Below are 15,696 nucleotides of genomic sequence, written 5' to 3' on the forward strand. Positions count from 1 at the left end.
AAGCACTTGTGATGGTCACAGCCCAGGGACAAGGCTCACTAAAAACTGAAATCTAATCATACGATTACAGATTGCTTTCCCTTACCCTACACTTTAATAACACATCAACAGGGCTCCTGGATAACAATAGGATATTACAGCTAAAATAACTGCACAATTCAGACCTCATTTTAGGAAATCTCTAGGGAAACCCAAAGATAACAGAAGAGTGAAAAACTAGGACACCAGAGGGAATTTTAGCCTCTAACACCTATGGCCATAGCAAGCAGTAACACAGCCTAACTCTTAGCCAGATAAATGTAAAAACCTCAAATTAAAGGCCTATTACCTCAGTTCCTTTTACCTAGTACATTATGTCTGGCTTTCAATAAAAATTTACATGGTGTATTAAGAGACAAACAAAACAAAACAAAAGCCACCATTTGAAGAGAGAGAACGAGCATCAGAATCAGACTCAGTTATGGCAGAAAATTTGGAATTATCAGTCAAGGAATTTAAAATAAGCATGATTAATATGTTAATGGACCTAATGGTAATGGTGGGCAATATGTAAGAAGAGAAGAGAGATGGAAACTCTTTAAAAAAGTAAAAGAGGAAATACTACAAACAAAAACACTGTAACAGAAATAAAGAAGGCCTTTGATAGGCACTTTAGTAAACTGGGCATGGCCAAGGAAAAAAATCAGTGAGTTTGAAGGTATGTCAATAAAACCTTCCCAAACTGACAAGCAAATAGAAAAAGAATATCTAAGAACTGTGGAAGAAATATAAGAAGTATAACATAAGTGTAATAAGAATACCAAAAAGAGAAGAAAAGGAGAAAGGATTGGAAGAAATATCTGAAGTAATTCTAATGCTGGATCATCCAAGATTACAGCAGATCTGGCATGAACAAAGAGGTCTGGGGTATGTGTAGGCTACTATTAGCATCTGAGCTGAATTTTAAACAATATATAAAAGTTAGGCAGGTAAGACATGAACAGAGAGAACAACATGTGAAGCACTCAGATGTGAAATAACATGAAGTAAACAAAAAAATTCTGAATAGTTTTATTGCTGAGAATAGCAGTGAGTAGGCTGAGACCAAATCTAAAAAGCCTAGACATTGTCAGGGTTCAAATCCCAGCTCTGCCACTGTATAACCTAATTCACTATATAACCTGTAATACTGTTCTATAAATTAAATTAGGTAATAAATGAACATGCTTGACACAGTGTCAGGCTCTGTAAACACTCAAGGAAAAGGAACTATTAACTAAATGGTTCTATGGAATCATTGGAGTGCTTTAAATAGTGGTGTCCTACAATCAGATGTGCATTTCTGAAAGATCATTCTAGTGGATATATAAAAGATAGTCAGACTGTAGAAAAAGACATTGCTTAAGAGGCCTTAATTTCTTCTTCTTCTTTTTTTTTTTTTAACCTATAATGTATTATTTGTTTCAGAGGTACAGGTCCGTGATTCAACAGTCTTACACAATTCACAGCGCTCACCATAGCACATACCCTCCCCAATGTCTATCACCCAGCCACCCCATCCCTCGCACCCCCCACCACTCCAGCAATCCTCAGTTTGTTTCCTGAGATTAAGAATTCCTCATATCAGTGAGGTCATATGATACATGTCGAAAGAAGGAAGGGGGAAAATCGGAGGGGGAGATGAACCATGAGAGACTATGGACTCTGAAAAACAAACTGAGGGTTCTAGAGGGGAGGGGAGTGGGGGGATGGGTTAGCCTGGTGATGGGTATTAAAGAGGGCACGTTCTGCATGGAGCACTGGGTGTTACACGCAAACAATGAATCATGGAACACTACATCAAAAACTAATGATGTAATGTATGGTGATTAACATAATAAAAAAGAGGCTTTAATTTGCTTTGATCTGTTTTTATCTGAATATGATTGAGGTTATACAGGAAGTCCCTCCAAAGCCTGGATTCTTACGACAATTTAGGAAAGATCAACAGCAAACTCCTGTTAAGTTTGAGAAACATATACACATCAAAATAAGATTATAAAAATTGACAAAAACATATTATTTTGATAAATCAAGAAATTATATAGTCAAAACTCAACTTATAAGACCTTTATTCCTAATCGCCAAAAACCAGCAGCATCCCAAATGGTCACCAACAATAAATGGCAGGGATTCCTGGTTGGCTCAGTCAGTTAAGCATCTGTCTTCAGCTCAGGTCATGATCCTGGGGTCCTGGGATGGATCCCTATGTCGGGCTTCCTGCTCAGCGGGGAGTCTGCCTCTCCCTCTCCCTCTACCTCTCCCCCACTCATGTTCTCTCTCTCTCCTCTCTCTCTCTCACACATAAATAAATAAAATCTTTAAAAAAACAACTGAGGGTTGCAGACAGGGAGGTGGGTGGGGGGGTGGGGTTACTGAGTGATGGGTATTAAGAAGAGCACGTGATGTGATGAGCACTGGGTGTTATATGCACGCAACTAATGAATCATTGAAAATTATATCAAAATTAATAATGTGCTATATGTTAGCTAATTGAATTTAAATTTTAAAACAACAACAAAAAAAAAACAAAGCAATAAGTGGCGAAACAGTGGTACATTTCTACAGTGGAATATTGGACTACTACTCATCAGTGAAAGGAAGAAACTATTGATATATACCACAACACAGACATATCTCAAATGCATTATGCTAAGTGAAAGGAGACAGGCACAGAAGGCTACATATCATACTATTCCATTTATATAACATTCCACAAAACTATAGGAACAGAAACCAGATGAGTTTTTACCAAGGACTGGGGCTAAGAGGAGGGAATTGACTACAAACAGACATAAAGGAACTTGAAGTGATGGAAACATTCTATATCTCAATTTTGGTGTATACATTTGCCAAAACACATCAAATTATACAGGTAAAAAGGGTAAGTTTTATGTTTGTAGATTATACAGAATAACATGACTTTAAAAAAAAATCTTAAATTCCCAACTAGAGTCTGAGATGTCTTAGGTAACTAGTTTTTTAGCTTCCCTTGTAACATTTCCCTTTCTATAGTAGCAGCAAATATCAATTAAGGACTTTAGTCATTAAATTTTTATAATATGTCTGGGATATATGGCAGACATTATTACATCTATTTTATATGTGGGGAAATAGAGGTCCAGTGACATACAATTACTTATCTGCATTAATGGTGGAATGGTGACCAGAATCCAGATCCCCAGATTCAAAGACCAGTGCTTCTTATGTATCTCAAATACCCATTTCTCTCACATTAACTCATCTTCTTTGTAACTTACAAATAGTAAAGAACCCCTTTCTGACTTCTAATGCCATATCTAGGAATAAAAATAAGGATAAATGGGGCTTAAATCTTGTGTTACTCACTGGTTTTAAGGCACACCAAACTGAAGCCCTCATGGGTTTCACAGCTCATCCCTTCTGGATAAAAATATCTGAAAATTCTAGTTATGAGATTAAAAATTTAAGGATGAAATGCAATTTTATGGTTACAAAAGAAGGTACATAGTAATGTCACTACATTACCAAAGGAATTCAAAATCCCTAAGCATTTTGCCAGAGTACATTTTAGCAAGAAAGTATTGGTCATTTGGGCTGGAGTATTATAAGGTCTCCAGTGACATTTTTCCCCCTTTATGAAAATTGTTAGAATCTATAGCAAGATAAATCAATGTAAAGCTCTTAACTTTAGAAGCTTAACTCACTGTAATGAGTGACAGCATTTAGAAATGGCCTTTCCTAAAATACTATTTTAGTGGATGAAATTACCTCCTTATAATTCATCTGGAACTTTTCTTAAACATGGTATGAGTCAGAGATCTAATTATTTTTTCTAAGTGGAAAGTCATTTATGTGCACAGAATTTTTAATAAGCCATTTATCCCCCTCCATACCCATTCAAATGAAATGTTATCATATGCTAAGTTCTCAAAAATACATATTTTTAATCTGTTTCTGGATGCTTTATTCTATTCAACTGATCTATGTATCTTTTCCTAAACTTACTATTTTTTTTAAAGATTTTATTTATTTGACAGAGAGAGACACAGTGAGAGAGGGAACACAAGCAGGGGGTGTGGGAGAGGGAGAAGCAGACCTCCCATGGAGCAGGGAGCCTGATGCGGGGCTCGATCCCAGGACCCTGGGATCATGACCTGAGCCAAAGGCAGCCATTTAACCGACTGAGCCACCCAGGCGCCCCTAAACTTACTATTTTAATTGCTGTCGTTTTGTAGTAATATTAGTATCAGGTAAAATAAGTCCCTTTTCATGAATGTTTTTACCCAATATTGTCAATTATGGTACATTCATTCATTCATATAAACTTTATAATGTTTATCATACTGTCTAATTCCAAAAAAATTATATTCTAACAAAATGAATTATTTATACATCGGAAAGAACGGACCGTTTACTCTATGAAATAATACCATACAGAAATACATCCTGTCACTCTATTAATTTAGACCATTTTATGTCCTTCAATAAAATTATATTTTTATATAGGTCTCTTTCCATCTTTGTTATTTTATTCCAAAGTGTTTCATAGTTTGTCATTATTGTAAATGAAATAATTTCATTTCTTCCCTTTTACATGTCTGATTATTACTAGCAAAAACAAAAGTTATTGAATATTTTGTATTTTCTTTAAATTTTATTTTATTATGTTATGTTTGTATATTTTTACCAAGCTACCTTATCAAATTATCTCATTAGTTCTATTTTTTGTTGTTGTTGAGTCTCTTGGGGTTTCTTGGTATACAATTATATAATCTGAAAAATAAGGTTATTTTGTTTTTTCTAATATATGTGCGTGTGTGCACACACGCATGTCTTATATAACATATTTCATTTAATTTTCTTATTGCATCAGCTAGAACCTCCAAAACAATTTTGAACAATAGTAGTGACAGAGAGTATTCCTATCTTGTATGTCAAGGATATAAGGATATATTTTCAAGGATATTTACTGTAACAATGAAATTAGAAAAAAAAAAAACCTAGAAAAAAAACTTGAATATCCATCAGAAGAGTGGTTTAATAAAAGAAGTTCATTTGCATCCTATGAACTATGATACAGCTATTAAAAATGATTTAGATTTATATTACCAACAGGGAATGATGTTCATGATACATTTGTGTGTGACGGGGAAAGCTGAAAAGGGATATATATGTGATGTTTCCATTTTTATAAAATGAGGGACAGGGAGGTGTGTGTGTGTGTGTGTGTGTGTGAATGTGTGTGAATGTGTGTGTGTGTAAATAAATAATATATATAGAAAGAGTATGTTGGCATAGAAGAAAGTGTGGGATGATAACCAGGAAACACTAATTACCTTAGATGGTTAAAATAGAGTGGAAGAACAGGGTATAACTGACTTCATACACCTCTACACTGATTTGTCAAAATGTACATTTTTAAATATATACATAGATACGCACACTCATTTCTTTTGGCTAGACTCTAAGCTTTTCATAAAACTCAGTAAAATGTCAAAAAGGACAGGATAAGTGGGTTCCATAACACCCAGTGCTCATCACAACACGAGATTGTTCTAGCATTGTTCTTCTTAGTTCAATAAAGAAAAGAATCTCTCTTTTCAAAAATGTTTCTAAAAACACTAACGTTATTGTGTATGCTGTTCTACTGTCTAAGCCCCACTCATACAGCATTAAGATGAAGTGCTAAAAGTATAGGCCCTCTCCTCACTTCCTTTTGCTAACTGATAGAGTTCAGATAGAGGAGATACAACCCCCTTACACATATCTCTTACATTCCAAGAACAACCAGGATAGGCTTACTCAGTCATCTTTATGACCATGCCCCAGTGCCACCTGATCCACCTCTACCTTCATATCCAGCTGTGATTACATGCAGGCACAGAAGGACAGTCCTCAAAGGCCTACCCTAGCATATTTCAGACGGCTTGGAAACACGTAACAGAATGTGAGAATGACACAAATTTATTAGAGAGTAAGAAAAAAGCAGAAATGGATATAAAAGAAGCAAGTTTAAAGATTACATATATTTAAAAAGATGACTTGGAAATTGATCATGCAACACACATACATTTTACTGTTAAAATACTGGAAATAATACATTGTACATTTCTAAATTTGGATGTACACCAGAATGAAGTCTGGACAAATGTCTTTACATTGTGGTAGCTGGAGCAAAATCACTTTATGCTCAGCCTGGTAGGGCACACAGAGACTGTAAAGCAAGCAGGGAAGATTATTAAACTATTGATTGGAAAAGGAAACATTTTCCCATTACATCAATATATTTTTTTCAAGGAAATACTTTGAAACTATGAGAAGCAGGGTTAACAACACATTTGGGAGCTTTAGGAATTCTTTAACTTTGGGGTTTAGTTTTTTATTCTGATCCATTAGTATAGTACAGTGACTAAAAAGAATGGGCCCAGTAGACAACATGCAAGTCATAAACTGCTATGTGACTTTTGTTAAGTCACTTAACTTATCTGAGTCTCCAGTCACTTCTGGAAAATGGGGATAATAATAATACCTACCTAATACAGTAGTCCTAGAGACCGAGTTAATTTATCTAAAGCACTTAAAACAGAGACTGGCATATAGTGGGCACTCAATAAATGTTAGTTATCATTGTGATTAATATTTGTCAATTATAAAATTATATAGAAATCTTAAAAGTTATTGTACAAGCAGAGCTAGAAAAGCCATTTGCTTCACCATCTTTGGTCCATTTCTAAGAATGGTGCTTAGCATTGCCCAAGGAAGAAATTGCTTTGTTATACAATGATGATAGTGATGTCTAGAGATGTGAAGAAAGAAGAAAGAATTTAGTAGAAAAATAAGAAGATGAGACAGTAGAATACAGAAGAAAAGGAAAAGGCTGATGACAAGGATTTTACTCCTAGCTGCTAACTCTGGAGCTGATCAATTTTCCTTTTCCAAATATAAAATTAAAATAAAACATTCTTACTCTATCTTTTCACAGGCTTCTCTGCACCAGTGTTGCATCTTAGAGAAGTGTGTGTGACCACAGCTGGCTTTAGCTCTAGGATCACTGCAGGAAAGGGTAGTGATAAAGAAAATGGACTCTGGAATAGCAAACACTGCCTTGAATATAGAACCAGGCTTTGTTGGCTGAGTAGCTTTGTACAAGTTTCTGCATCCCTCTGAGCCTTAGTTTTTTTTTTTCTATTAAATAAGGATAACAGCACCCCCACAAAGAGTTGCATTGAGACTTAAATTGAGATAATGTAGAGACCAAGCTTAGCACAGTGAATGGCATATAGTGAGTGCTTAATAAATACTGAGAAGGCATGGAGGGTCCCACTAAATTATAGATGTTCTATATTTATGAATAATGATCATTGTACGTTCCTTTTATCTGTCAGAATATTATCTGTATTAAGAAAAAAAAAAGGAAGGACAATTCACATAGAGACTGAGATCCCAGGTCAGGACATGCTTTTGGTGTCCACTGGTGAGTTCCCATAGGTATGAAGATGGAGAGGCTTCCAAATGCAAAAACACGTGACAGCTGTAGGAGTTAGGGTTTAATCCTCCCTGGAAACTAAGAATCTGTTATATCCTGGGCGCCTGGATGGCTCAGTTGGTTAAGCGACTGCCTTCGGCTCAGGTCATGATCCTGGAGTCCCGGGATCGAGTCCCACATCAGGCTCCCTGCTCAGCAGGGAGTCTGCTTCTCCTTCTGACCCTCTTCCCTCTCGTGCTCTCTATCTCTCATTCTCTCTCTCTCAAATAAATAAAATCTTTAAAAAAAAAGAATCTGTTATATCCTATAGAAACAACCTGTTCCATCTTTTATGTTTGTTGAGTCCAACTATGTACACAACACCTGTGCAGAAAACCCCCTTGGTTACCTCTGGCTATAACATATAAACCTGTACCATGTGTCAACTACCATGGCACAGATTTGGCAGAAGGTACAGAGTTATCTTATAGAACCACGGGGCACCAGGCTAGCAGCCAGAATGTCACAGCTAGAAGGTTGTGTGGTTACTTCTTTGCTTCTTCCCCTAGATCCAATCTCCGCTGTCTGACCTATTTTATGCCCAGGGAATCTGAAGACTATTGAATCTATCTCCTGATTTTGCCCTCTGACTTTTGCTTAATTTTCCATGGGTGCTAGCAGAAAACCAGAAGTCAGGAGTTAAGAGGGGTTAGGGTATTTATCCTGCTCAATCCCTCTTTATCTGCCACAGTTCCTATGTTCTTTTAAGGCCACAGCTCTTGTCAGGCCCACTCCACTATTGCCAGGTTCCAGCGACACTGCTCTTTCTTATTGCCATTGTAGGCCTAGGAGCGGTAATGTATACCTTCCTCCCTTGTTGGGAGTGTTATTTGTACTTGTAATAATGGGCCTTTGCTCCTAATAGTAAATAATATTTCTACGTCCCTCAAATATGTTCTTTCATGTGTTACTGAAATCTTTACTCTTCTTCCCACTTGCTCTTGTAAGCTTGAGTGGAGGGAATTTTTACTTATTTTTAGCAGTTGGAGAAGATGGGTTTGCTTGTGACACCTGCTGATGGAAGTCCATTAAAACCAGTACTATATAGAAGTCATACCTCTGAGTTATTTCATTGTGGATCTGTTCATTTTTCTCAATGAAATATCTGATACCAGAAACTAGAAATAAAATACCTCCCTTTTTCTATCCCCAAGCCAGCTATTGAGTTAAGGTTAAAAAAAAAAAAAAGAAAAAGTAATTGACACCATGCTGTTACCTTGTACCACACAACATCAGGCTCCTGATTGGACTTTTTAAAATCATCCATGTCTGGGCAGGAGATCTCCTTTCTTTTAGTGACTTCAGATTTTTCTAAATAGCGTATCCTGCTATTGTAACACAGGCCTGATTCATTCTCTGCAACAGTCAAGGACATTGACACCTTCATGCAATATGTCGAGTTTCTGTAGAAACAGAGAAATAGTAAAATGGCTTTACTGGGTGTTTAAAACTTTGTACTCTATATATTTCAAGAATATTTACCTTTCCATATAGGACCTTGCCTAGAAATCAGAAACAACATCAAAGCAACACAGAACAGTTTTCCATTTCAACTGACAGGAAGATATAAAACAAAATGTAATGAGGACATCTCTGACCATGAAGTAGCTACATAGAGCAGCTGTACCCATCTTCTAAACTATAAGACAATTCAGACTTCTTTCCCACTGGTAAATATTGCCACATTGAAGATCTGATAGTGAAAACTTATGAGAAAGTCTGTAATTAGAGCTACAGTTATTCCTGCCCTGTCCCTATAGCCAGTTCCCTTCACAGGTATTCCAAGGGTTGTTTGATTTTGTCATTGGTTTCAAAGCCAACATTTACTTTTTTTCAAGATACATACCCCAAACCAGATCAACATACAGAAGATACCTGTTAACTTACATAGCTTTTTAAAGTGTTTACTGAGATATGTCAGGGATCAAATTCTGGATTCCTATAAAGAACAAATCCTAGTATAATGTGGTTGGTCTAGATTAATTGTATCCACCAACATTAGCATTATAAAGGAATTTCAACATGAATTTTACCATAAGGCTACTTTAGAAGTTGGGCATTAATTGGCTAACTCATGATATAAGGGTATTTATGGAATTCAATTCTGCTTTCATTTCCTTGTGTATGCCCCATGATTTTTCCTTGCACTGACTGGGCTGCAGAACATATCAATCACACAAAAGAAAACTGGAAAGTGTGAGGAAGAGAGCAGAAGCACCTGGTAAGACTTAGCAGAAAGTCAACTGTAAATCTCTTGATGGGACATGTCAGGATTGTATCTGTTCTAAACATCAAGGGATACCTGCTATTACAAATACCAAGTGCCAAGGGCACTTCAAAACCAAGTGTTTTTACAACCAAGGGGTAGCAATCCTGACAGATGGGATTAGCATGCCAGCCAATAATTTAAGATGGCCTCAAAGAATTGTCAATATTCAAACTACTTACTCATTGAAATTCTACAATATGCCAGATATACAAAAAACAGAAGTGCAAATGGTCACTGTCCATTGGGTTTACAATGGAGTCAATCAAAACGACTGCTACTTAAATTTCTAGTGAAATCAATTGCTGGCAAGTACTTCTGACTATGCCCATGCCTGTGTCATCTGAGTAGGATACTATCAAAGTACTCCCATCCTAATATTCAGTTGCAACCCCATTACACAATGAAGATTGTGAGCTATTGCTTTTGTCTGTTCCTCAATGTAGGTTCCTAGAACTCAAGGCTATGCCCACTGGGGATCAAATGTAAGACCATTTAATTCTCTTGTTAATGTTTGACAGCCCCTTTAAAAACCATGAAGCTAAAAGCCACCAGAATAAAAGAAAAACAAAACAAAACAAAAATAATCTCAGGCAAGAAGGTAATGTTTGGTGCAGTTTGGCTCTTCTTGACCCCACCTTCAGTACTTTGGTGCTAAACATTTCTATGTCTCCATGCTTCCTTTAAGGCCCTACATGATCTGGCCTGTCATAACACTGTCCTTTACTTTACTGTACAGGCACAATGACATTCCCTCCGTTCCTTAAATATACTACACCTATTTGAGCCGTGGACTTTTACACTTGCTCTTCTCTCTGACCTTCTATCATTTGTTTATTTGTTAAATGTAAGCATGGAATTTGTTGTTTTTGTTCATCACTCTATCCCTGAGATCTAAATGAATAAACAGTAGATGTTCAGTAAATGTTAGCTAATTAGAAGAGAGGGCATCAAAGGTATGTTGATTGATGAGACATGTTCTCTCTGCTTTACTTTTGCATCAATCCCCTTATGATAATAACCTCTCTTCCTCATTCTATAGATTCAGGTATATGGCTGGTCAAATGTCACATTTCTTGTTTAAATATGACTCAGGATAATTTTGCAGGTATTCCTGTACCACAAGGGTAAGGTTTAGCCAAGTTTTGTGCATCAGCATATTAGCAAATAAAGAATATACTAGTTACAACTAGGAGACAAGAAGGACTAAGGTAGGTATAGGAAATGGAGGGAAGATAAATGGTCAGTTTTTTTTAAAGTACTGAACACAGAAGAAAGAGTCACCCCTTGGGTTTACAAAGTATTCTGAACAGTTCTTAATGTTACGGACTTTGATCATATGTGCTCCATGGTGTTCATCCCTTTGGATGAAAGAGAATTACTTGTTAAATACCTTCCCATTATTATGGTGTGCCCCCAGGGAAAGAGAGTTGTTGATCAGCAGTCTCAACAATAAAAGCAGATAGAAGGTCCAGTGCCCTGAAAGAAGCTTACTATCCCAAATGTATCTAGCCCTAGGGAGAAAACATATTCTAAGTAAGGGACCAACATAATAGAGTGGTTTCTTTCTTAACAAAGCACCAACTTTGAACTAAGATCCACTGGGTTCAACTAGTTCTGTGTCCTTGAAAAAGTCATGTAACATCACTCAGTCTCAGTATCTTCAGCTGAAAAATGAGGATTAAGAAGTCCTTTATGGTAATTCCATTGGAGGTTGGAGACAGGAATTCCTTTCATTGTACAGCCATGAGCAAATATATGTTTAACATTTTCAGCTGGAATGATTACAATAACTAACGTCTCCAGTCTGTTATAACTCTTAAGCCAAATAATATATAAAACATATAATAGAGCATCTAGCACATAGTAGGTATTTGATAAATTGTAGTTAGAATTGTTATTACTGTTAGGATTAGTTGTTACATATTTCTAATAAATAATAATTATAATTTATATGTGATATAATAATTACAATCAATCACCAGTATAATAATAACAATACATTGGCAGCAATGGGTGAAGGTATGCCACTGGGTTAAGGGTGCTACTTTATAGGAATGAGTCTAAAAGAGGTCAGTTGGGCAATAGGCCTAGTACCAGAGGGCCATGAAGATTTGAAAGGATCAAAAAGATACACTGACATAGACACAAAAAGAAGTGAATCAAAAGAAAACAGCTAAGGCAGGGAGAAACTTCCAGTTAATATGAGCAGTAGCTACTTGGCAAAGGCCAGAACCTTGGAGGTCAAATTGTTAGCAAGAGTTTCATTAAGGGGGGCGGAGCAAGATGGCGGAGGAGTAGGAGACCTAGATTTCGTCTGGTCTCAGGAATTCAGCTGAATAGGGATCAAAACCATTCTGAACACCTACGAACTCAACAGGAGATCGAACAGGAGAGTAGCAACAACTCTCTGAACAGAGAAGCGACCACTTACTGGAAGGTAGGGCGTGCAGAGAAGTGAATCCGAGGCGATATTCGGAATGATAGACGGCGGGGGAGGGGCCTCCACCAGCCGCTTCTGGCAAGTGATAGAGCCGCGGAGCACAAAATCGGACCTTTTAGAAGTTGGCTTGGCGGAGGGACGTCGCTGCAGTGGCTAAGCGGGGGGTGGAATCCTCCCGGGACAGTGTGGTCTCAGGACCCTTGGGGTCACAGAGAGACCAGGGGTGCCTGAGTGCGCCAGAGCTCCCAGGTATCAGAGCGGGGAAGCCGGCTGCAGAGACGGAGCAGAGTCGCGGGCTCTCATCTCGGGGTTGCCATAAACTGTGATCTGCGGCCCAGTTGGGGCACGGCTCCTCCAGCAGGGACCCAACAAGCAGCAGATCCGGGGAGACTCCCCTTCCTTCCCGGGGAAGAGCGGTGCGGGAACGCACTGCAGGGATCTGCTGGGTTTGGAGACTCCACGCGGGGTCGGGTGCCAGAGATAGCAACGCTTGATCACAGGCCGGGTGAGCACAGAGTGCGGCCGGAGACCGGGGACACGGAAGTGACTGCTTTTCTCTGGGGACACACTGAGGAGCGGGGCCCCGAGTTCTCAGCTCCTCCGGGTGGAGATGGGGAGGCCACCATTTCTGCCCTGGTCCTCCAAAGCTGTACCTAGAGCTTGCAGGGAACAAAAGCTCCTGAGAGCAAACGGGAGCATCTTCCTTAGCCCAGACTGACAAGGGCGGGGCAATTCTGCCTCCGGCAAAGACATTTGGAAACCACAGCAACAGGCCCCTCCCCCAGAAGATCAGCACAAACAGCCAGCAAGCCAAGACCAAGTTGATCGATCAAGGAGAATGGGAGAACTCCAGCGCTAGGGGAATACTGCACATAGATTCATGGCTTTTTTTTTTTTTTACCATGATTCATTATTTCATCAAAGTTAATTTTTGTTGACTTTTTTTTATTTTTCTTTTTCCCTTTTTCAACCAACATCTTATCAATCCCCTTTAAAAAAAAAAAAAACATTTTTTATTTTTCATTTTTAGAGTCATATTTTATCCCTTCATAGTAGTTACCCTTATTTTTGGCATATATATATAAGTTGTTCTCTCTTTAAAATTTTGAGGTACAGTTTCTTCTAACAGATCAAAATATACCCTAAATCACTAGTGTATGGCTTTGTTCTAGTCTCCTGCCTGATCACATTCTCTCCCTTTTTCTTTTTCTTTTTTTCTTAAATCTTCTTTCCTTTTTCAAACAACTTATCTTACCAAGTACTTTTATAAAATCTTTTATAATTTTCATCTTTACAGTCATCTTCCATCCCTTCATTGTATCAACCCTTAATTTGTACATATATGTCTTTCTTCCTTTAAAATTTTAGGAGGCACTTTTTTCTATCAGACCAAAATACGCCGAAAATCTAGTGTGTGGCACTGATCTATGCACTAGCCTGATCATATTTGATCATATTCTGCCTTTTTTGTATTGTTTTGTTTTTGTTTTTATCTTTTTTTAATCTTTTTTTTCTCTTTCTTTTTTCTTTCTTTCCCTTTCTTTTCCCCTGGTTTCAGGTCTTTTCTGATTTGTATACAGTATATTTGCTGGGGACGTTGTAAACCTGTTAGCATTTTGTTCTCTCATTCATCTATTCTCCTCTGGACAAAATGACAAGACAAAAGAAATCACCTCAGCAAAAAGAACAAGAGGTAGTACCGTCAGCCAGGGACCTACTCAATGCGGACATTAGTACGATGTCGGACATAGAGTTCAGAATCATGACTTTAAAGATACTAGCTGGGCTTGAAAAAAGCGTGGAAGTTATTAGAGAAACCCTTTCTGGAGAAATAAAAGAACTAAAATCTAACCAAATCGAAATCAAAAAGGCTATTGATGAGGTGCAATCAAAAATGGGGGCACTAAATGCTAGGATAAATGAGGCAGAAGAGAGAATCAGCGATATAGAAGACCAAATGATGGAAAATAAAGAAGCTGAGAAAAAGAGGGAGAAACAACTACAGGATCACGAGGGCAGAATTCGAGACATAAGTGATATGATAAGATGAAACAACATTAGAATAATTGGGATCCCAGAAGAAGAAGAGAGAGAGAGAGGGGCAGAAGGTATATTGGAGCAAATGATAGCAGAGAACTTCCCTAATGTGAGGAAGGAAACAGGCATTAAAATCCAGGAGGCACAGAGAACCCCACTCAAAATCAATAATAATAGGTCAACACCCCGACATCTAATAGTAAAACTTACGAGTCTCAGAGACAAAGAGAAAATCCTGAAAGCAGCTCGGGAGAAGAGATATGTAACCTACAATGTTAGAAACATTAGATTGGCAACAGACCTATCCACAGAGACCTGGCAGGCCAGAAAGGACAGGCAAGATATCTTCAGAGCACTAAACGAGAAAAATATGCAGCCAAGAATACTATATCCAGCTAGGCTATCATTGAAAATAGAAGGAGAGATAAAAAGCTTCCAGAACAAACAAAAACTAAAGGAATTTGCAAACACGAAACCAGCCCTCCAAGAAATATAGAGAGGGGTCCTCTAAGCAAAGAGAGAACCTAAAAGGAGCAAAGAGCAGAAACGAACACAGACAACAGACAGTTAACAGTCACCTTACAGGTAATACAATGGCACTAAATTCATACCTTTCAATAGTTACCCTGAATGTAAATGGACTAAATGCCCCAATCAAAAGACACAGGCTATCAGATTGGATTAAAAAACAAGACCCATCAATATGCTGTCTGCAAGAGACTCATTTTAGACCCAAAGACAACCCCAGATTGAAAGTGAGGGGGTGGAAAACCATTTACCATGCTAATGGACGCCAAAAGAAAGCTGGGGTGGCAATCCTTATATCAGACAAACTAGATTTTAAAACAAAGACTGTAATAAGAGATGAGGAAGGACACTATATCCTACTTAAAGGGTCTATCCAACAAGAAGATCTAACAATTGTAAATATCTATGCCCCGAATATGGGAGCAGCCAATTATATAAGGCGATTAATAACAAAAGCAAAGAAACACATTGACAACAATACAATAATAGTGGGGAACTTTAACACCCCCCTGACTGAAATGGACAGATCATCTAAGCAAAAGATCAACAAGGAAATAAAGACTTTAAATGACACACTGGACCAAATGGACTTCACAGACATATTCAGAACATTCCATCCCAAAGCAACGGAATACATTCTTCTCTAGTGCCCATGGAACATTCTCCAGAATTGATCACATCCTAGGTCACAAATCAGGTCTCAATCGGTACCAAAAGATTGGGATCATTCCCTGCATATTTTCAGACCACAATGCTTTGAAACTAGAACTCAACCACAAGAGGAAAGTTGGAAAGAACTCAAATACATGAAGGCTAAAGAGCATCCTACTAAAGAATGAATGGGTCAACCAAGAAATTAAAGAAGAATTAAAAAAATTCATGGAAACCAATGAAAAT

The 15,696-nt window shown here is 37.8% G+C and overlaps 1 protein-coding gene across 1 annotated transcript in view; it reads right to left on the minus strand.

The window, feature by feature from the left end:
* The window catches only part of IL1RAPL2 (interleukin 1 receptor accessory protein like 2), a 629,876-nt gene that overhangs the window by 562,993 nt on the left and 51,187 nt on the right, over positions 1–15,696 (minus strand). Inside the window, 1 exon segment of the mRNA XM_088028544.1 lies at positions 8,742–8,928. Within this exon segment, the coding sequence (XP_087884670.1) occupies positions 8,742–8,928 (187 nt within the window).

Source organism: Eumetopias jubatus, unplaced genomic scaffold (genome assembly GCF_037043125.1).
Source record: "Eumetopias jubatus isolate StellerSeaLion01/CBP00866 unplaced genomic scaffold, mEumJub1_p1.0 scaffold_11, whole genome shotgun sequence".
Lineage (NCBI taxonomy): Eukaryota > Metazoa > Chordata > Mammalia > Carnivora > Otariidae > Eumetopias > Eumetopias jubatus.